This window comes from Pleurodeles waltl, chromosome 12 (assembly GCF_031143425.1).
Source record: "Pleurodeles waltl isolate 20211129_DDA chromosome 12, aPleWal1.hap1.20221129, whole genome shotgun sequence".
Classification (NCBI taxonomy): Eukaryota; Metazoa; Chordata; class Amphibia; order Caudata; family Salamandridae; genus Pleurodeles; species Pleurodeles waltl.
In genome coordinates this window covers 536,326,485-536,349,620 of record NC_090451.1, presented here as the reverse complement: position 1 = coordinate 536,349,620, position 23,136 = coordinate 536,326,485, and the positions used below count along the sequence as shown (strand labels likewise).

Sequence of the window (23,136 nt, the reverse complement as noted above, 5' to 3'; positions counted from 1 at the left end):
TTTGTCTTCCTACCTCTAAGCCCTGCATTCTCTAACGAAATGATCCATAGCAGTGACAATAATGCCATGTTTGATCCATCCTTTGGGGACCTATCCTGCCTCTTCCTATTCCTTCTTGTCATCCTCTGCTGCTTCTTTGTGCCCTTACATTATCCTGCTGTTGTGGGTACTGTTGTTGGATTCCACGGACATTGCAGTCATCTGAGTGGTGACTGCTAATACATCTTCTTCCACTGCTCCTTTCTTTGCCAACTTTTATTACTGCACTAACTTAGCTGCTGCTTTCCCTGTCACCTCCTTCTTGGTTCTCTCTTTCTCCTACTCCTTTTTTACAAAACGGGATTATATCTGCCTGTTTCTCTGTCTAGGGTTTGGCCTCTGATGCCACTATATTATCAAGTTTGTCTTGTACATCAGTGGATAAACCCTTTTTCACTACATTGTATACAAACACAGTATTTCCCCTGTTACTTCCCAACCATGACCTACTTCTTGAGTCCACCTTTCTTTTATCCTTCTGAGGAACTGCGCAGGAACCTTATTTGGCTGCAATGATTGAGCCATGAGGCACCCAATGTCTGGCCTGTCAGGATACATTTTCCTCAACTGATCCCAAACTACTGTCCGAACTAAATTGAAAAGGGAACCATCATACCTAGTATCAGTGAGGGTAATATTTCTCACTCCAGCTTTCTGAAAAACAGTATCTGTCTCATCTCCTATAAGAGAGTTACATAAACTCTTTGTCACCTACTACCAGGGTGATACCTGCAGTTTGCTTTTCAAAATACCTAATGCATTTCCTTTCTCCCTCTGTAAGTGGTGGTGACAACTTTGTAAGATTCCCCTTGTTCATTTGTGGCCAAGGAACATAATAAAGGGCCCCACGTCCCTTATGTATCAGGGACATCCGATATATGGGAGTGACAGAATATTGGGGGCTGTGCTGTCTGGCATATTTTTGCCACACTCGCAAACATTTCCGCATATAGGGATAATTCCACTCTGGATCTCACCATAAAGAATACAGCTTTCAGCATTTGCCATGTCATGTGGATCAAAGGACCCTTCTTGTGGCCTTGGAATCATCTGTGGGGCTAAATCTTCAGTCCATCTTGCTAAATTATCCACATTACCAGCCATTTTCTCCTTCTGCAACTATCTCACTAGGGGTGAGATCAGTGCTGCGCAAAACTGATTCAAGACTCATCTGCTGCATTAGTTTGTGATGTAGTGCCAGTCCTCCCATAGCTTCACAAGATCCCATCCTGAGGTCTGGCAGGCCATGTGTTCCCTGAATCCGTAACCACTCAAGCTCAGTCGCTCGGGTTTTCTTAGCTCTAGAGAACATGTCCTGCTCTCTTTCTCAGGGAGCAGTTGACCGTATTTCTCCAGTGCAACCGGGAAGGAATGTTTTTTGTAGCAAGACAAATTTGCACAAGGGATCATGTATAATTCAGGACTATAAGAGGACCTTTTGCAAAGTGTGCTACTATTTTTCTTTGGAATGTGAAGAATTGTTGATTCCCATGGGTGTTGAAAAATTCTCTCTGATATGAGTAATTATATAAGTAAAGAACTCAACACCATTAGTGCAATTCCTCATTTGGAGGGAGTCTTTTGCTATAAGATTAGTGGAACTGTTATACTGTAAAGTAATTTCTTAGGCCTGATTTTGGCAGTAGCAATTTGTGACACAAAGTAGTCACCTTTAACTTTGAAGATGTTAGATATATAGATTCTTCTCATGAACTAATCTGGATGGACTGATGATTTGTTGTCAAGTAAATATTATTAGTATTACAAATAGATTTTTTTCTTGTGTTGATTCTTGGATGTTGGTGATTTATCAACCAGTGAGAAAAGTTTTAAGAAGTTGTCGAACCGGTCAAAATGGGGACTGGATCCTATTTCAAGACATCTGGTTTAGGTATATTAAGGTATAGAGTGGCTCTTATCTGGTGTATACGATCAAAGCGTTGTTGGATTAGAGGTTTTTTGGATAAGAAGGCCCTAAGCAGAGCGACTATAAATTTCTTCATTGAATGGAGGCTGAAATTACTATGAAAACTAATGTGAGGTGAATCTATTTGTTTAGTGGTCTGTACATTTTAATCTTATTATTGCCGGGCAAGGATGGCACAATCAGGTTTTTAAAAACGAAAAATGGTTTTGTGAATGAGGGCAATTACCACTGAAATCTGTTTGAGAAATTAAAACAATGATAGAATAATCTTGAGGGTAAGGGAATGTAAAACAAATGTTTGAAAAGCAGGGTTTAATCTTATTTCAGATGAATAGAGAATGCTCAAGCCGTGAACCTTAAAAATGTCAGGCAGCTAAGGTAGGGACGGGAGATTCCAGAGATAACACCTAGCAAAGTGATAGGTCAAGGTAATAACAGGCTATTACAGGTATAACTGAGGTCACAGAACTACAGAGGAATGGAGACGGCTGTAAGTGGGAACAAAGAGAAAGGAGACGAGCAAAAGTAATGTTTATCAAAGTAAGGGACGTACGTGTATATGACAAGAAGTTGCTTAGTAGCTTAAAGAACACCCTTTGGACTGTCACCAGCAGATTGCGCTTAACAGCAGTCCTACGCAAAAACAACAGGTGATGGACATAATGCAGAACAAATCAAACATTCACCCCCGGTCACAGATCTGGGTTTAATCCATCTGTTTTTTTGCCTGCCATGCCATTCCAGTTTGGACCCACCCATATGCAAATCAGTCTTGACCCTGTTCCCCATGGAAACAGTCCACCCCGAACTGCCAGGCCAGGTTCACCCTGAACCAGAAACCAGCATCCTGGGACCGGTTTCAGCGTATCATTATTCATCAGCCAGGCTAGCTTAAATCTGGTGGCATAGCAAGCACGAGACCCATGTCTGGGAATACCCTTCTCCTTCCCACTTGGGGTGACAAATGCAAAAACAACAGAAGATGGTCGGAATGCAGAGCAAATTAAACATTCACCCCCAGTCACAGATATGGGTTTAATCCTTCCATTTTCTTGCTTGCCATGCCGTTCTAGTTTGGACCCAGCGATATGCAAATCAGTCTTGACCCTGTTCCCCATAGAAACAGTCCAGCCCCAACTGCCAGGCCAGGTTCACCCTGAACAGAAACCAGCATCCTGGGACCGGTTTCAGGGTATCACCCAACATCAGCCAGGTTATCTTGAATCTGGTGGAATAGCAAGCATGCGACCCTCGTCTGGGCATACCCTCCCCACTGTGGTGACAAATGCAAAAACAGATGAACGGAATGCAGAACAAATCATACATTCACCTCCAGTCACAGATCTGGGTTTAATCCAACAGTCCTACCGCAAAGGAATGTATGATGGAACAACGAATGCTGGAACCACGCATGTCTGAACAACGCGGTCGGAACAACACTCGTGTTGTTACCACGAATGCCTTTACCACGCATGCCTTTACGATTGTTCGTTGTAAAAGCATGCCTAGTAAAGGCATGTATGGTTCTAGCATGCAACCTCCCACCTGACCTAATGCCCAGAAGTACCCCACCCCTAATACTAAAACTACCCTGATCCCCACCCCTAAAACAAAAGTACCCCAGATACCTCCCACCCACCCTGAGCCCTAAACCCTTCTCCAACCTTCTCCACCCACCCTAAAACAACCGACCCCCACTCCTAAAAACAAAACTACCCTGATCCCCCCCACCCTCCTCTCCCAAAAACCAAACTACCCGATCCCCCCACCCCACCCCTAAAAACAAAAGTACCCCGATCCCCCCCACTTCTGTCCCTAAAAACCTAACTACCCTGATTCCCCCCACCCCCAAAAACAAACGTACCCCGTTGTTCAGTACATGCGTGGTTAAGGCAGGGAAAAATTGAGTAGTTGTTAAAGTAATTGTTCTGGAGTTGTCGTTCTGACGTTTCCCCACGGCAAAGCCCTAGTTGGGCCTGCTGTTATAGAGACTGTTGCACTCAGTGACAACAACACAGAAACAGGTAAAACAACAAAGGACCTGAGCAAAAGAACAGAAGTTTTTGCTTTACTGTTTGGAATAGAGACCAAGGAGGACCCAGAGGTCACACTGTAAATGGATATGGACTGCAACAAACAGTGAACCAAATTTGGAAGGGGGCAGAAAACCATCCAGAGTGGAACTCATTACCAGAATAAAGGACAGGCAAGACAGAATGGAGGGAGGCAGGGCTAAAACGAATATAAGGAATTACGAACAAGACTTCAAATATTAAGGATAAGAATTCTGGGATCAATAGAAGTCTGTACCTAACATGGTACTGGGACCATTAATGCTGTGCTGGTAAAGGGAAGCGCACAGCCACACAGGGTGATTTGGGCTCTGCACAGGGGTTAGGTAGCTTCAGCACAATGCAGGTGAAATCTGTTAAAGTCCCTCCCCTATCTGTCTGCCTGAAGGAGTGTATGGAAATTCCAGGAGGCTATCAGTGGGCAGAACGAAAATCAGGAGTGGAGCATAGACCAAATCTTATTTCTGAACATAGCAAGAATTCATGCAAGGGAGCACATGGGGATGTTGGAAAGGTAAGACGCAGTTCCAAGTATGAGATTCAGCAGAAGGCTTCTCTTCAGATCTCCAGCTTGGGTAGGGTACACATGTCCCATAAGTAAACCCAGGAATGGAATCTGGAGTGGGATTGATTTCCAAGAGGACTTGTAAAATCTGTGAAAGAACATTGAAATGTAGCACAGTCAAATAAGTACTGATGAGAGAAGCAGGCTCACAGAAGTTCTTCAAGTAGTGCCACAAGATGGCAGAATCAAATGATTTTTACACTATTCGCCAGCTAGTTCATCCTTTATGTGTATACAGAGCCAACTACCTTTGTGATGTGGGTGGCCAGCGTTTAATTTCAACATTAAAATGCTTGACTTGCGTTGTGGTCATGGAGATTATGGGAATGTCTGAGAGTAGGGGTATTATTTACTATTGTGCTTTAGGCTCACTTTTGGAACTTGGAATGGATACTTAAGGGAAAGAGAGATGTTCATAAAAGGCAATGCAATGACAGGAGACTGGATTCCATCTGACTTTAGTGATGTTTGAAGAGAGTGCTCCAGCCATTGGAAGTTATGTGTGCAGGATAGTGCATTTGATTTTCTTTTGCCAATTTACATATCATGAACACAATCCATTATTATTGTTAGATGGTTTTAAGGGTAATATGGTCAAACGTCTTTCTGGTGTTCTTCATTTGATTTAGGGGATAAACAATTCCATATCTTGGGTTTTCAGTTTTCTACGAGCTCCAGTGGGTTCACCACAAATCCTATGGTGAAATCAGTGTGGATTTCAGCTGACCAAATCCTAGCCGAGAACACTGAGGAGAGATGAGAATAACAGAAGATCCCGTAGTGTAGGTTAGGTCATATTTTTAAGATTTTCAACAACTGCCTGGATTGAACATAATCTATTGCATGGAGCTTTGTAGCAAAATGCGGACTGAGAGAAGAAGGAAAATAGTGGAGACAGCATTTCAGGTGAACTAGCCTGCTATTGACAAAATGCATAAAAATGCATTGGGTATACAGTCCATTGGGGATTTTGGTCAACAGCATAGTGCCCTTCTTTGTCGGAACAGGCGTAGACAAACACTGTATAGGTGCTTTGACCCTACAGATCCTTTTTAGGTCTCTGCAGAGGTAACAAGGGCACTTGAGGCATCTTTGCATGCATACACGTTCATTTATCTCACAGCAATCATAGTTCTCTGTATCGAAGCCTAAAATTGTGTGCAGGTTCCAGAAAGCAGAGGCTTAGAAAAGCCTAATTCTTCAAAATTCAAAATGTCTTTTTGGGTGTTTCATGTATCTAAGATCAGCTAAACTAAGTGTTGGACTTGGCTCTCTCTTTGCAGGGTCTTCCCCAACCTTTTGGTCTTCTCCACTCCTGTTTCTTTGAAGTCGTGTTTGGTTGGCCTTGGGACTCTCTGCACTTTACTACTGTTAAGCAGTGCTAAAGTGATTGTGCTCACTCCCTAAAACATGGTAAAATTGCCTGACACCTAATTGGCACATTTAGTTTGCTTAGTCCCTAGGAAATGCTACTACAAGTACCCAGGGCCTATAAATTAAATGCTACTAGTCGGCCTGCAGCACTTATTGTGCTTCCCACTTAGGTAGCCTTTTTAATAATGTCTCAGGTCTGCCATTGCAGTATAGCTTTTGCCATACCTAAACCTTAGTTTTCCCCATGGTAGTCCCTAAACAGCCCACGGGCCAGGGTGTAATCTATTTAAAAAGTTGGGCATGTACTTTTAAATTTTACATTTCCTGGTAGTGAAAAATGCCTACATTTATTTTTCACTACTGCAAGGCTTGCCTCTCCAATAGGATAACACTGGGTTACCTTATTATGTTTAATGATAACTTTTGTTTGGGAGCAGATAGGAAGGTCATGTTTGGTATTTAAGGAATTGTAATTTAAAATCCTCTTTAATGGTAAAGTTGGATTTTAAAGCCAAATCCTGAAAATGCCTCTTTTAGAAAGTTGCGGTTTTCTTATCCTAAACATTTGATGCCTGCAGCCTGTTCCCTGGGTCACATGACAAGGTGTAGTTGACAGTAGGTCTTTGTGTATTCTTCCCGGACAGCAACACAATAGATGGGCTGGGTGTTGGCAGGATGGCCATCTTAGCAGGTTGAGGCTGGGGATCTGTGCACAACCCCACTTACACTTCTGAGACTCATTCTCAGCACATTCATAAAGAACTTCAAACTAGTCTTTTGTGACCCCAAACCCAGTAGAGCCCGGGCAGGGAGCCAGGACATTTCAGATATTTCTGTGGGGGTAGAACTCCAAAAGTTTGTTCCACATCAAAGCTTGCACCACATATAAACTGGGACCCTCAAACCCACTCTTCACTCCAGAACTGTGGAAGGACTTTGAGGATTGCCCTGTGGCCAACTGTTTATTTCTGAGGACTCCCCTGCTGCCTGAAGCCTGCCCGGTGCCCTCGGAGGATTGCCCTGCTACTTGAGTCCTGCTTCAACCCAAGACTTCCAGAGTAACTGCAAGAGCTAGTTGGCTGGCCTCCGAGACAGAAAAGGTTCCAACCCTCTTGAGCCTGCCCCTGGACCCAGCCTAAGTGAGTCCTGACCATACAAGTTGTCCCATCCAGTTCTGGACCCTTGGAGGTGGTGCTAAAGATGCCCAGATAGCCCAAATCCAAAACTTTGTACTCTGAAAATGTTCTGCCAAAAAGTGCTCTGAGAATCAAGAGGAAGTTTTTACCTACTTGCTCGCTGGTCCATGTCAGCAGCTCCACAGCAAACCCTGTTAAGCGGCTCCTTGCAGAACGTTTATCCAGCCTCATGAAGCCCTTGTCGGTTACATCACATCCTGCAGGTTAGTCCCACTGGAGATTTTTGACTTTCATGAAAGAGACTAGGCCTAAATATAGCAATCTTCACTGCGACTTCGTCCAGTGGCTTCCTGACGATGACAACTTCTCCTCGGATATCGCCGGCCACTGGTGGTCATCACTGCGAAGCACCTAAGGCATGTGCTGCACTTGTTCAGCACAGAGAACACCAACTTTTTGGCACAGAATGTGCTAGGAAAGAGGGGTGGGGGATGTTATTTGTCCTTCGACCGGTTCTCTAGACACATTTCACTGCTGCTGTATCAATTGTTCGGGTAATCAATGTCTTTTGCCAGGAGTGCTAATTTTAGCTTGTTAGCGGTGAGGTGCTGCCATTAGCATCTGAGAGGTCTTCTCTTCTCTTTCATCGACTTGGCTGTTTAACCCGTTTGCTCACAAGAGAAAAGGCAGAAAGACAGCAACTAAATTCTCTTTTGCATTTCGCAACTCTCAGCTTTGCCACTGCAACATAGGACATCATCAACATATTTTTTTTTTTTTTTTTTTATTCAGCCAACAGCGTGGTGAATTGTGAGGCTTTTAATTGCTTGCACAGTGCTGTTGGCGAAAATGGCAGGACTGGCTTGAGTTATTATACATGACATTGTCACTTGTAAGCTATGTTTTAAAACTTTACAAAGTCGGCAACTCTATTTCAAAAACAGCTTCTTTCATGCCCAAAATTAAAAGTAAAGTTTGTTTATATACGTTGTGTTCACTCTATCACGCGCACATGTCATGCATTAAAAGAAGCATTTTAAATGTGGATATTTTTTTCTTCTGTGTGTGGAAAGTTTTATATCCAGCATCACAACACAATAAAGGTATAAGATGAACAGCAGAGCGCAAGCTTTTCCTGTCACAAGACCAGTACAAATTGGGCAGCAGCAGTGCAAGCATAACTTTGTCAATGAAAAGGGGCAGCATGGCACTAGCAAAGCAAGTTTCATTCTCTCCCAGGAGGCAACAAGTGCGATCTTCAATTTCCCAAAGAACAAATTCAACAGGGCACACTAGTAGAAGCTTTCATCACTTACAGACCATGCACATTTGAGGCAAAAGTGAAATGTAGGTTACAGAAAGATCTCTGCAGCTGATGCTTCACTCAGCAATAGAAATGTATAGGTGGATGGGCAAGTGAATTGCAAGTTCTGACGCCATTCTCATTTAGGTGATTTTCCAAGTGAGCCTCCTGAAAGTGCTGCTGCTGTCACTTGGAGACCGACTATTAGTGTTGCTACTTTGGTGGTCCTTGTATCGAGAAGTAGCTGTTATCAACTGTGTCCTTGTCATTAATAGCATCCAAGGCCAGCCTAAATAACTATGCTCTAGACAGAACACAGGTGCCAACAAGTTGAAAAGGTTTTGAGCTGTTGAATCCCAGCCTTGATGATGCACCTCTTCAAAATGTTGAGTGGTGCAGGCTGCCTTGACCTGCTGGGCTTTACCTTCTCAGACATTTTTCTTTAAAATGTCTTAAGTTTGAAGATCAGTGTAGGAAGGTAGCCCATTCTGGCATAGTTACCCACCACTTTTTGCAAGGTGTCAGTGTGTTTAGACTAGTACAGTGGGATCCTGCTAGCCAGGGACAGTGCTATCACCCATAAATTTAGTTGTAAGGTAACTTTTACATTTCACAATTGTCATACTGGTGCACCCATGTAAGTCCCTAGTATGTGGTAATTAGGTACTGTAGGAAAAAGGCCCTTGTTGCAGTTACCCCCTACGTTTTGCCTGATATTGATACTGACTTGACTGAGAGTGTGCTGGGACCCTGCTAACCAGGCCCCAGGACCAATGTTCTTTCACTAAAAATGTACCAATGTTTCCACAATTGGCACACCCCTGGCACACAAATAAGTCCCTTGTAAAAGGTACCAGTGGTACCAAGGGCCCTATGACCAAGGAAGGTCCCTAAGGGCTGCAGCATGTGTTGTGCCACCCTAAGGGACCCCTCACCTAACCCATGCACACTGCCATTGCAGATTGTGTGTGTTGGTGGGGAGAAATAGGCAAAGTCAACATGGCATCCCCCTCAGGGTGCCATGCACACAAAACAATGCCTTTGGCATAGGTACGTCACACCTCTAGCAGGCCTTAAAGCCCTAAGGCAGGGTGCAGTATACCACAGGTGAGGGCATAGCTACATGAGCATTATGCCTGCCCTTAAAGTGTATAAGTCCTTTCTTAGACATTGTAAGTCCAGTGTGGCCATATTAAATATATGGTCTGGGAGTTTGTCAAAACGAGCTCCACAGTTCCATAATGGCTACACTGAATACTGGGAAGTTTGGTATCAGACTTCTCAGAACAATAAACCCACATTGATGCTAGTGTTGGATTTATTAAAAATGCACACAGAGGGCATCTTAGAGATGCCCCCTGTATTTTACTCAATCCTCAAGTGTAGGACCGACTGGTCTGAGCCAGCCTGCCACTGAGAGACGAGTTTCTGACCCCATGGGGTGAGATCATTTGTGCTCTCTGGGGCCTGAAACAAAGCTTGCTCTGGGTGGGGGTGCTTCACCCCCCCCCCCTGCAGGAACTGTAACACCTAGTGGTGAGCCTCAAAGGCTCAGGCATCGTGTTACAATGCCCCAGTGCACTCCGGAGATGCCCAGCCCCCTGACAAAGCCCCACTTTTGGCGGCAAGTACAGAGGGATAATTAGGAAAAACAAGGAGTCGCCGCCACCTCAGCCCGGACCACCCCTAAGGTGTCCAGAGCTGCAGTGACCCCCCTCCTTGCAGAATCCTCCATCTTGGTTTGGAGGACAGGGACCAATAGGGTTAGGAATGTGCCCCCTTCCCCAAAGGGAGTGGGCACAGGAAGGGTTTAACCACCCTCAGGGACAGTAGCCATTGGCTTCTGCCCTCTGACCCCTAAAAACGCCCCCAAATCTTGTATTTAAGGGCTCCCTGAACCAAGCTAGTCAGATTCCTGACGACCTCACAAGAAGAAGGACTGCTTAGCTGAACCCCCAGCAGAGAAGGAAAGGAGACAACAACTGACTTGGCCCCAGGCCTACCGGCCTGTCATCTTCTTCAAAGAACCTGCAGAAGAAAGGTGACGCGTCCTGCAGGTCTATCGATCTCTGAAAAACCTCCAGAGGACTGCCTGCATCACAGAGGATCAAGAACTCCTGTGGACAGCGGCCCTGTCCATAGAAGAAAAGAAGAAACCGCTTCTAAAGGACTCCCACCTCACTCCAGAAGCGTGAGTCCTAACCACTCTGCACCCGACGCCAGCGGCCCGAGTCCAGGTGGCCAAACCGACCAGAGAGGACCCCCAGGTGACGGCGACCAAGTGCCCATCTTGGGTTGACCTCTCCACCCCTCCATGACGATGTCTGCAGAGGGAATCCCGAGGACCCCCCCTGACCGCGACTGCCCTGGACGAAGATAACGGATGCCAAAGGACCCACTGCACCTGCAGCCCCCAGGCCTTGGAGAAATCGACACCTGGTACAGCAATGATCAACAGGCGGCCCTCTTCCCTGTCCGACCGGTGGTGTGCCCGAGACACCCCCCTGGACTTCGCCTGCAGCACCTGAGTGACCCCCGGGTCCCCTCATAGAGTTTCATTGGAAACCCGACACCCTGTTTGCACCCTGCACCACCTTGGCTGCCACTGTGGCGCTGAAGGTGTGGGATTGGTGCCTACTTGGGGCCTCTCTAGTGTTCCTCTAATCCCCCCTGGTCTGCCCTCCGAACCGCGGATACTTACCTGCTGGTAGACCGAATTCCGAGTACCCCCTATCTCCATAGGAGCCCATGCTAAAATTGCTTAACTTTGCACCCGGCCGGCCCCGTGTTGCTGGTGGTGGGTGTTTGGGGTTAACTTGACCCCCCAACGGTAGGCTACCTATAACCCGGAGACTGGACCCGTAAGTTTGTTACTTATCCCAAAAACTGTACTTTACTTACCTCCCCCAGGAACTGTTGAAAATTTCAGTGTCCACTTTTGAAATAGCTTTTTGCCATTTAAAAAAAAAACTGTATACATTGTTGATTCCATTCAAAGTTCTAAATATTACTATGCAAAATACCTTTCATTGAATGCACTTGCCTGCTAAATGAATCTTGTGGTTCTAGAAATAAATTAAGAAAGATTATTTTTCTATATAAAAACCTATTGGTCTGGAGTTAAGTCATTGAGTGTGTGTTTTCACTTATTGCTTGTATGTGTACAACAGTGCTTAACACTGCCCTCTGATAAGCCTAACTGCTTGACCACAAATAGAGCATTAGTATTATTTATTATTGCCTCTGGGGAACCCCTGGACTCTGTGCACAATATATCTCACTTTGATATAGTATATACAGAGCCAGCTTCCTACAGGTACCCAGGGCATTGGTACACCAGAGGTCCCCCATTGACTGCAGCATGTATTATGCCACCCATGGGGGCCCCTACAAACGGTGACTACAGGCCTGCCATTGCAGCCTGTGTGAAATGGTGCATGCACCTTTCACTCCAGATATAAGATTTGCCTGATATCATGGTCACTGCACTCTGACCCTGTAGGTCACCCCTAAGGTCAGCCCATCAGCCCAACGGCATGGTTCTAACCCCAGGCTCCATTTACTTGGCTTTGTAAATGCGGGAAAGCCATCTTAAGGTATGTAGTGGACACTAGTAAACACGAGCTGTCCAACTACATAATGGCTTTACCTAATCTGGGCAGGTTTTGTATCCAACATGTTGGACTCATGCAACTAACTACACTGATTCCAGTGCTAGTTGCATAATACAATGTACTCTGGGGGTTCTCTAGGGGATCCCCCAAAGTCAGCCTGTACAGCCTTGTAGTTTCTGCATGCCAGCCCATTCTGCTGTCGCCCCCAGACACTGTTCTGCCCATTCTGCTGCTGACCCTAACTCGGGCAGGGGGAGGCTGAACAAAGGAATTTCTGTAAGAGAAAGGTGTGACCAACTCTTCTTTAGAAATACATGTGTCCGGGCTTGGATGGGGGTGCCTTTGAGCACCACCAGACTGCTTTTAAAGGCACATTTGGTGCCCTCCTTGCATAAACCAGTTTGTACCAGTGCAGGAACCCCCGGTTCCCGCTTTGGCTCGAAGCTACACAAAAGACAGGGGAATGACCACCTTCCTCTGCAGCTCCTCCCCCGGGAGGAGCACTAAGCTCTGCCAGGTGGCCACTTGATTCTGACATCTTGGAAGTAAGATGAGCAGAGGCCTCTGGGAGCATCTGACTGGCTAGTCCAGCTCGGTGATGTCCCTGACCCCCTCTGATAGGTGGGATCACTGCAGCAAGTGCCCAACCCCCTTCCTGGGTTACTTAAGGGCTCCCCTGATGATGGGTCCCCAGACTCGTCTGCAAAACTTCAGGAACCATCTACAAGTCTCCTCTGCATGACACTTCTGCAACCTGGACACCGGAACCGTTGCTGTTCTTCACTGGAACCAGGAGCAAAACTGTAACGAGTAGGAGGGCTTCTACTGCAACTTTGTTTCCAAGTTCTGCAAAGACTTCTGCAGCCCTGTGGCCGTGCATCCTCCAGAGTCACTGGGATTCTCCCTGCAATTAGGAAAGAAAGAAGGATTCTTCCTTGGAGGGAAAGTGTAACTCCCCTGCATCTCCAGGCACCTCAATGATGTTGACTGGCGTGTGGATCCTGCTGCACCACGGACTCTCTAAGGCTCTGCAACACAGGTGGTGGTTCTGTGGCTCTCCAGAGATCTGACCTATCTTCCTTGCAACTGGGAAGTTTGTGGTTCCTCGTTGGAGCTGCTTGGCTGGAACCCCTGTGCACTGCGTCTGCTTGTCGTTGCGCAGGCTTGTTGGCTCTTCAGCCCGAAGACCTCCTAACTCCAAGAAGTCCTGGCCTCCAGCACTCTCCAGGTCTAAAAACCACATCCTCTCTGCAACTCCTGCAACATGGGCATCCCTCTTTGCTGTGCTGCTGAGGCTTCCCTGTGACTCCCTGTGACTGCTGTTTGACGGTCCTGCTTTGGGGACTCCAACGATTTCTACTGGCTGTCCTGCTTGCTGAGGGCTGGCCCTGACCTACCTGCCAAGGTTGGGTTACTTGCACCTTGCCGGTCCCCACAAATCCTGCAAACTCTGTGCAGCGCTTCTCTGCATTTGCAAGGCTTGTTGGTGGTCCTGCTGACCACTGACCCCTCTTCAATGTGACAACCGGCATGGGACACCCCAGTGACGACGTCCGGGTCCTCCTGCATCGCCTCGACTCCAGAGATGAACTTCTTCGTCCTCCGTCCTACAGGAAACATCACAGAGAAGGATGGGCATTGCCCTCCAGCACTGCCTGGGGATCTCAGGGTAGTCTGACTCTGTTTCCTCTCTACATAGGTCCTCTACGGGTCATGACAGCAGCTGGACAACAGAGATCCCCATTGACTTCAGCGTAAGGTTCAGACACGACTTCATCCCTTTGCACCTGGGCTCCCTGGTGTAGATACCCCACTGTTCTAGGTATCTACGGGTGGGGGCACTATCAAACTTCTTTTGTCCCAACGAGTTTCCTCGGGGTCCTCCTGGAAGGGTCCTGAAACACGAAAACTCCCTATGTCTATGGACACTGACTTCTGCGCTGCACACGGGCGCATTCGGAATCCTACCTGCTTACCTTTGGCATTTTTCTTCCCCCAGTCCTGAGGGTCCTTGGGTGGTAGTGTTGGTTGGGAGTGAGTTTTGTATTCCATTTTTTATGTATATGATTTGCCCCCCTCCCCGCCCCAATAGGGGTCCATGTTACTTTATGCTTTTACTTACCTGCTGCTAAGTATATTTTTGTATGACCATATCTCCGGTTAGGTAAGTTAGTTCTAGTGTGTGTTATAATAAATATTACTTATTTTCCTAACACTATTGTGGCTCTTTCCTGTGTGTGCTTCTATGACTGACCTGTGTGGTATTTGCAACCGCTTTACATCCTCCTGGATAAGCCTTATCTGCTCTCCACAGCTACTTCTATGAGAGCTCTGGTTATCTAGAGCTGCCTACACTATCACTAAGGGTTGCCTGGACTCAGTACAAGGTCCAATCGATTTTGTGTAACTGACCCGAGCTCAATCATGGTCGGACACAATTTTTGACTTTGTCCCAGTCTCGCGCGACTAGAGGTCATCGTTGGCACTTTGATCTTTTATGCACTATGTTACACTTTAAAAATTCTGAACTCTGGTTCTACTGATTGAATTTTGTCTTTTTACTGTATTTTTCTAAATTAGTGTGGGATTTGTCTTTAGCTGTGATTTCACTTTATTACTGTTTGTGTGTTGCATAAATTCTTTACACATTGCCTTTAAGTTAAGCCTGACTACTTTTGTGCCAAGCTACCAGAGGAAGCACAGGTTTACTTAATTACTTTTTTGTGGTTTGCCCTGATGAGGAGTGAAGTTGTTGTATGTGAAGGGTTTCACACTAAGCAAATGGCCTCTTTGCTTGCTGTGCACTGTTAAATCCCTGTTTATTGTTTACTGTGACACTGCTCTTCCATAAAATGTTTTAAATTGCCACATTTTAGTAAAGTTTCCTGCATTCTAGCTGTTTGTGATTACCAGGAAGAATTTTAGATTGATACGTGTTCTTATATAGGTGACGCAAAAGAGGTTGTTTTTATTGTATGACTTGAATAATCCTTTGCTGTTACAGGATACACAATGACTGGCTCCATTTTGCTGGCACAGACGCAGGACCGACTCATCTCTTTGAAACGCATGGTCTCCAGACTGAAGTACGTTTTGAATCTAAAGCCTTTCAGAAATTTAATAAGTGATTACTTGTTTTTTAAATGGGAAACCCCATGAACAAACATGTTTTTCCTTAGAGTATCATATGAACCTGGGAGTTTGCACATATTGCACAGTTCTTGTTTTGCATAGTGTCTCTTGTGGAATCCAATATTAATAGTGTTTTATTACTTTTGCTCTAAATGCCAAGTGTTTGTTGCGCAATTATTTGATTGGCATGTTTTTATTTATCACCTATTTCACATTTGATATGCTTGTTGAATGCTGAGGCAAGTATAGCTATCATTTGTTTTGAGAAGACCATCTCCGAAGCTTGAAAGTAGAAGGTTTGCTTCCAAAATTCTTTTAATTGAAGAGTTATTTGCTTGCTGCAGTTTCTTGTGATAAAGAAAAACATTCCTAAGAGATGGTCTTTAAAGCAAAACTGTTAGAAATGTTTGTTTGCTGATTTCTTTAGTAGGAATCAAGCGGGTTATACTGTATCCATAAAAAGATATTAGTGTTTAATTCAGATCCCCAATTTCAGTATATGAAGTCTGCATTCCTTTTTCAAATCTCTTTATTGGAACTCATAATATGGTATATGACATAGGCCACTCAGAAAACACATATAGTGACATATTCCCTCCCAAAGCAACAGGGTTCAAAGCTTGTAAGGATTGTACAAACAGTCCCCTGTGAGGTTTGTCTCTGGTGCTTGGGCTCCTAACATGACTCTGTGTCATATGACAAATGCACTTAAATGAATCCGAGGGCCATCCAGGACAGGAATCAAACCTCTATGTAGCGGAACATCACCAAAAGGCCCGGTCACTCTCGAAGTCAAGGACGCAGATGCTTTCTCTTTCACAAGTTTGTTCTCACAAGTGCTCTTTCTCCAATTTCAGGTCATTAGAGACTATGCTGGTTGTTGTTGTTTCTTTTGGAGCACCTTCGGGGCACTCCAGTCAGTCTGACAGATTGCTTGAACAGTTTCGCCTCATTCAGGACTCCAGATGAGGGTTCCAGCAGAGGCCACGTCATACTTACTTCAGCAACAGCAGACCTCCAAGACCTTTTGAGGCAGAGGTTGGCGTTCTGGCCACCAGTGTCCAGGACTCCAGAGTCATCAAAATACTCAGTCTCCTGTCCCACCTCCGTAGCGACTACGAAACCACTTTAATTTGCCATCTGTGGCACACATTCGCCCAGTAGATGGTTGAGTCACATATTACGTCTAAAGGTGGCAGAGCATCCGCAGGCTGATGGGCGCTCCATATCGTCCAAAATTAATATGCCCGCCCTTTTCTCACCATCCCATCGGACATGCCTCCTACCCCACAATGCCTCCAGGAGGACCACTTGGACATTCTGCGAAGGGAGGTTCAGGTCCTCTTATGTAATGGAGCCACTTAGAAGGTGACAGCATCAGAAGCTGGGAATAGTTGTTACTCCTATTACTTCCTGGTACTGAAGAAGGATCGAGGCCTCCACCCTATGTTTGATCTTTGCCCTAACTTCTTTTTGTGGAAGGACAAGTTCAAGATGTGCACCATGGCCTTAGTTCTGTCTGCTCTGGATCTAGGAGACTGGATGATGGTGCTAGATCTGCAGGACCCTCTTTTTGCATCTCCATCCTGCAGGCCTGAGGCGGTTTCAGGTAGGCCATGAGCACTTTCAGTTCTCAGTGCTCCCCTTTGGCCTTACCAATGTACTTTGGGTGTCCACGAAAGAGATGGTCGTGGTTGGTCAAGGTTGCTGTCCACAAACAAAGGTAGGGAATAACAGCCTTTCCATACCTCGATAACTGATTACTGAAATCAAGTTCACCTCATACAGTTGTGGATCTCCTCCAGATGACTGCCAACTTCTTGAAACTGCTGGGGTTTTCCATCAACGTGCCGAAGTAACACCTCACTGCTTCACAGATGCTTCCCCTTTTTGGAGTAATCATGGATACTGTGCTTATCTGATAGAGACTTCTAGTTGCAGATTCCTTACCTTAGAATTTCCCCCAGGTGTCAGTCTGGATCTGGAGATTATTCTCGAACAGTACCCCTGTGTGCCATTAGGTGGCGTCGATCGGCTCTGCATCGGTCGTTGTCCATAGTGCATGGGGTTGCGGGTCCTACATAGGTGCACCCGGCACGCTGATGTCAGTTCTTTTCTTTCTGTGCCAGTCAACGTTGATCCGAAGAAGAGCTGCCCCTTAGACACTTTTTGACTGGTCTTTTTTTGACTTTCTGTAGAAGATTTTTTAGTGTCTGCACTCCTGGTGCGTCAAGGATGTCTTAAAATTAGTCCAGGTTCAATCCAAATGAGGGATGTCCGTGACGGATCTGCACCTTGTGTGCCTTTGGTGTCTGGTGCTTGACCACGACCATGAATCTGAAAGCTTTGAGGGAGCGGTCCCTAAAGCCCCTGCCGGCTCTGCTCTCAACTCAGCTCATGTCCTGATCTCGGATGAGAGGAAGGTCCAGGAATCGGTTGCGGAACCCCACCCCGTCTCCCCCTCACTGCCATCCCACTCCAGGTCCTCTGGATGATCAGGTAAGTCGAGGCACAAGAAGAAGTCAAAGAAAGGAAGCGTTGCTGTTCTAGGCCTCTGTCTGCAGACCCTGCGTCTCCCTGAGTATCCTGGAGCTGTAGCAACCCCCTACCCAACTCAGAGAGTTTTATGAGGCCATGCGCCTTATTTTTAGACAGTGCGACTCTGCTGGAAGGGCCTTTGGGTCCCACAGGATCGGAAAAGTCCCCCCTCGGTTTGCCCTCCGGCCGCTTTGGCTCCATTTCTGGATCCAAACCGCCATTGGTCATACCACCTAGGCTTTCCCTAACGCCAGTTCTAATGCTGACCCTCCTGGTGCTGCCCGTGCCCCTGTGTGGTGCCCACCCCATCCTCATTGCCGAGTCTGAGATGGAGCCGGATTGGCGGCATGCGACGCTGGTTCCGACAGGGGTCCTTCGTCCCTATGTCAGATCCTGACCCTTATTCTCATGGTTTGTGGTTTGGGGTAGGGTGAGGAATGGGAGGGTTCGCTGAACCCTTTAGAATACCAGCTCCAAGATTCTATGGACTAACAAGCTCACCTGGGTGACGCCAGCGGTCTGGGTACATCCCCAGACACTGGCATGCTTTCTCCCTCTACCTTAGTTACTGAGGGGGGAGCATCCTACTCAGTGGTGGTGCGGAGAGCAGCTGAGGTCCTGGGCCTCGCACTGTGTTCAGTGGCAGTCAGGGCTAACCTCCTGACAGAGGGGCTTCATCCTTTGAAACCCTATTGCCCTTTAACAAAGCCCTTAATGATGTCCTTCTGGGTTTCTGGTCCAAACCCACCACAGGGGCTTCTGTGAACAAGACTATTGTCCGCCGCCATTGGCCTGCTCCAACTGACCCAGTGTTTCTGACGCAACACCCCATCCCTGAGAGCTTGGTTATCCAAGCCTCTACATTGCAGGGTGCATTCCCTTCCGCACCCTAGATAGGGAATCCAAGAGGTTGTACCAACTTGGAAAGAAGATGTTTTCTTCCACTAGCTGGCATTGCGGTTCATGAACACCACATGCCTTTTGGGCTTTTACTAACACACTTTGTGAGATGCAGTTGCATAAGTGCTGCCACAGGTCCCAGAGGAGGCCCAGGCTGTACTATCTCAAGCAGTTGCTGACCGGAGAAATGCAGCAAAGTTCACAATCCAATGTGAACTGGACATGACTGTCTCACTGGGCAGAGTGGTTGCACCAATGGTTGCCCTGAGGCTCCACGCCTGGTTGAGGATGTCTAGCTTTTCTGGGGATGTCCAATTTAACTTTTATGGACATGCCGTTTGATGGCATCCATCTCTTCGGAGAAAGAGCATGTGGCGCTCGCGTGCTTCAAGGATTCTTGTGCTATGGCCAGGTCCTTGCGGTTGCCTCTCACCCCATCTGCTTTTCAGCGCTTTCATGGCGCGGAAGGAGCATCCCACCATGTCCATTCTCGACCATCCACTGCATGCTGCACAGCCTCTCTGTGGCCAGGAACGTGGGATCCTTCACCCTCCTGGATAAGGGAGCCAGCGGTCTGGTCAGTCCTCCACCCCCCCCTAAGCTGCCTCCAAACCTTCATAGCCTGACAGTTCCCCACCAAAGACCAGATGGACTTAGGATTAACCATCACCTGCCCTGCTGGCAATCCATCACATCAGACATCTGGGTTTTGCAGATAGTCCAAAGGGTCTACTCTCTCTCCCCTTCAAGACTACCTTTCAATACATACCACCATCCCATGATTGATACCAAGGATCACTTGACACTTCTCTGCGAAGAGGTTACGGTGCTCTTGGCCAAGCGAGGGTCCTTGTGACAGAAGTAGGTTGTGGTTGTTATTCCTGTTACTTTCTGGTGCCCAAAAAGGACACGGGCCTCGGCCCTGTCCTAGACCTTCAGTCCCTCAACCTCTTCCTCAAGAAGGAGAAGTCCCTCAACCTCTTCCTCAAGAAGAAGAAGAAGAAGAAGAAGGAGAAGTTCAAACCTGCCCTGGACCCAGGAGACTGGATGGTAGCATTGGACTTGCAGGACACTTACTTCCACATTCCAGTCCTGCCTGCCCACTGACGTTACATGAGCTTCTCGGTAGGCCATGAGCACTTTCAGTATACCGTGCTCCCCTTTAGCCTTACCATTGCCCCCCGTTTGTTCATCAAGGTTGATGGAGGTGGTTGCTGCTCATCTGTGCAGATCAGGGGTTTCAGTCTTCCCCTTTCTCGACGACTGGCTGTTGAAGTCGGGCTCGCCAGAGGCTGTCGTTTCCCACCTCCAGACTACAGTTGACCTACTGCATTCATTGGGGTTCACTATAAATGTGCCAAAGTCACACCTGACTCCCTCTAAGATGCTCCCTTTGTCAGAGCTGTTCTAGACACAGTGCAGTTTTAGACTTATCCTCCTGCGTGGAGAGCACAGGCTATTCAGACTATGATACCAATGTTTCAGCCTCTATCCTGGATCTCTGTAAGAATGTCTCTGAGGCCTCCGGGCCTCATGGCCCCTTGCATCATACTGGTGACACATGTCGGATGGCATATGCAGGCTCTGCAGTGGGACCTGAAGTTCCAGTGGGCGTAGCATCAGAGGAATCTCTCTTACATGGTCCAGATCTCGGAGGGAACCGCTCAAGATCTGCAGTGGTGGCTAATGAGCCGCGATTGGGTTAGAGGCAGGTTCCTCTCCCTTCCCCAACCAGATCTGACAGTTGTGATAGATGAGTCACTCCTGGGATGGGGCAGCCACTTGGGAGAGGCGCAGATCAGAGGAATCTGACCTCCAGGGGAGTCCGGACTCCGCATCAATCTGGTGGAGCTCCGGGCGATCAGGATAGCATTGAAAGCATTCCTTCCCTCTCTCAAAAGGAATGGAGTGCAGGTGTTCATGAACAACACAACCGCCATGTGGTACTGCAACATGTGGGGTGGGGTTGAGGGCCCTTTGTCAAGAGGCTCTGCTCCTCTGGACATGACGAACAACAGGGAATTTCCCTGGTGGCTCAACATCTGGTGGGCTCTCTGATCATCAGAGTGGATGAACTTGGCTGACAGTGCTTAGTCGATCACAAATGGCATCTCCATCCGGAGGTGGTGTAAGGTCTCTTTAAGCAGTGGGGAGAGCCTTGGTAAGATCTGTTCGCCTCCGCAGAGAACGCACAATGTCAGCAGTATTGCGCGTTGGAGTTTCCAAGGCGGTACTTGCTCAGCAATGCTTTTCATTTGGAGTGTAGCTCAGACCTCCTGCAGGCCTTTCCGCCCATTCCACTTTTGCCCAGGGTTCTCAAGAAGATCAAGAAAGACTGGACCCAAGTAATACTCCTGGCTCTGGACTGGGTATGAAGAGTCTAGTATCCGGAGCTATTCAGCATGGCCATCGATCCTCTGATCAGACTGCCCTCTTGGGAGGTTCTTCTGTCAGAGCAGCATTGAAGGGTTCTCTACCCGAATCTGTCCAGTCTCTGCTTTCTTACATCAAGATTGAGGTGCAGCAGTTGACAGCTTTTATTTTACCTTCCGCCCTAAGCCTGCAATGTTATCTTGGCAGCCAGGTGTCCCTCCACCAAAATGGTATCCGCCTGTCGTTGGAAGACATTTTTGGCATGGTGCACAGCCAAATCTGATGACGCCCCCTTTCTGCCCCTCTATCTGAGGTTGTATTGTTTATAGTTTTGTCGAACCAGCAGGGCTCTTCTATGGGCACTCACAAACGGTATTTGTCTGCAATCTCTGCTTTCTTATAATTGCCTGATCAACCTTCTCTGTTTAAATCTCTAATTGTAAATAGATTCCTTAAAGGCCTTACTCGTATGTTTGGCTTGTCCCCATTCATTATTCCCCAATCGGACTTGATTTTGGTTTTGACTTTTCTGATGGGCTCATCTATCGAGCCTCTCTACAATTGTCCTCTCAGGCTCATCACTCTGAAAACAGCCTTCCTTGTGGCCATCACATCTGCCGGCAGAGTAAGTGAGCTTCAGGCATTGTCATAGCCGCCCTGCCTTTCCATATATCCTGACAAAGTGGTACTTCATAATCTGGCCTCCTTTCTGCTGAAAGTGATCACGCCCTTCTATGTAGGCCAATTCATCACCTTGCCTACTTCTTACTGACCCCAGCATCCTTCTAAGAAGGAGGAGAGACTCCACTGCCAGTACCCAAAAAGAGCCATGGTGTTCTACCTTGAGTACCAAAGAGTTCCAGGTGGATGAACAGCTCTTTGTAGGTTATGTGGATTCTAAGAAAGGTTGGTCAGTGCAGAAGAGAACCATCTCCAGATGGGTGTATTCTGTGTTAAAATGTGCTACCCATTGGCTTAAGCTGTAACCACTGTGTTAGCATGTGGAGTTTCAGTCCTGGACATCTGTCAGGCAGCAACATTGGGCATCTCTTCACACGTTTACCAGATACTACTTCCTGGACAGCCTGGTTTGTAGGGACGGTCATTTTGCCCATTCAGCCCTGCAGGACTTACTGGTGTGATGTTAGATTGTAGACCATCTCCAGGGATGGTATTGCTTGGGTATCTATTCTAAGGTATGGAATCTGCAACTAGATGTCTCTATCAGATGGACAAGTTACTTACCTTCGGTAATGCCTTATCTGGAAGAGACAATATCTAGTTGCAGATTCCTTTCCAAACAACCTATCCTCCCCCTGTGCAAACTGATTTCTAGGGACAGGGACTCTCCTTTCAGGGCCCTAGTTTTGATGCATGAGTGGTCTGTGTACTTCATGGCTCTGCGCTTCTGGCGTGGAAAGTTGTGAAAAGAAACTGAAGTCAGTGTGCTGGGTTGGCACCTATATAGGACTCGCGTTGTCATATCCGGCACGGATGCCGCCGCCGAAGCACGCGGAGCAGATCAATGCTGTAGGAAAGTGCCTCTTTTGACATGGTTACCCCCCACTTATTGCCTGGTATCTGGTGCATTTTCGACTGAAAGTCCTCTTGGTCCCTGTTAAACAGGTCTCCAGTACCAGGTCTCTTTCTCCCAAAACTGAAGAGTAGTTTTTCCAATAGACAAACCCATTAGTTGGCACTGTAAGTCTCTAGTAAATGGTACCACTTGGTACCTAGGGCATGGGGCAATAAAGAAGAGCCTCGAGGACTACAGCACAGATTGTGTCACCCTCAGGGACCTCTCACCAACTCCACACAGTACTTCCATTGCAGACTGCATGTCTTGGTGCAGAGATAAGATGAAAACATGTCATAGCACACAGCCTGTGTATCATGTCCCCTATCACACAGCCTGTGTACCATGTCCCCTATCACTGCATGCAATATATGTAAGTCACCTCTCTGACAGGGCTTACAGCCCTAAGTCAGGGTGTAGTATAATACATGTGTGGGCACAGCTGCATGAACAGCTAAGGCCCAGTTATGTCTTTGTCGATTCTCAGACGTAGCATGTGACCAGTGAAGCCATTTTAAGTACATGTGCTGGACACTGGTCTTTACGAGTTCCCCAGCTACATGATGTCTTCACTAAAGATAGGGATG

General features: G+C 46.9%; 1 protein-coding gene across 2 annotated transcripts in view; it reads left to right on the top strand.

The window, feature by feature from the left end:
• Positions 1 to 23,136, top strand: part of PDPR (pyruvate dehydrogenase phosphatase regulatory subunit) — a 685,893-nt gene that overhangs the window by 94,829 nt on the left and 567,928 nt on the right. For both annotated transcript variants that reach the window (XM_069217552.1, XM_069217553.1), the window contains exon 4: positions 15,035 to 15,116. In XM_069217552.1, coding sequence (XP_069073653.1) covers positions 15,035 to 15,116 — 82 coding nt within the window. The remainder of the gene's footprint in view (positions 1 to 15,034; positions 15,117 to 23,136) is intronic.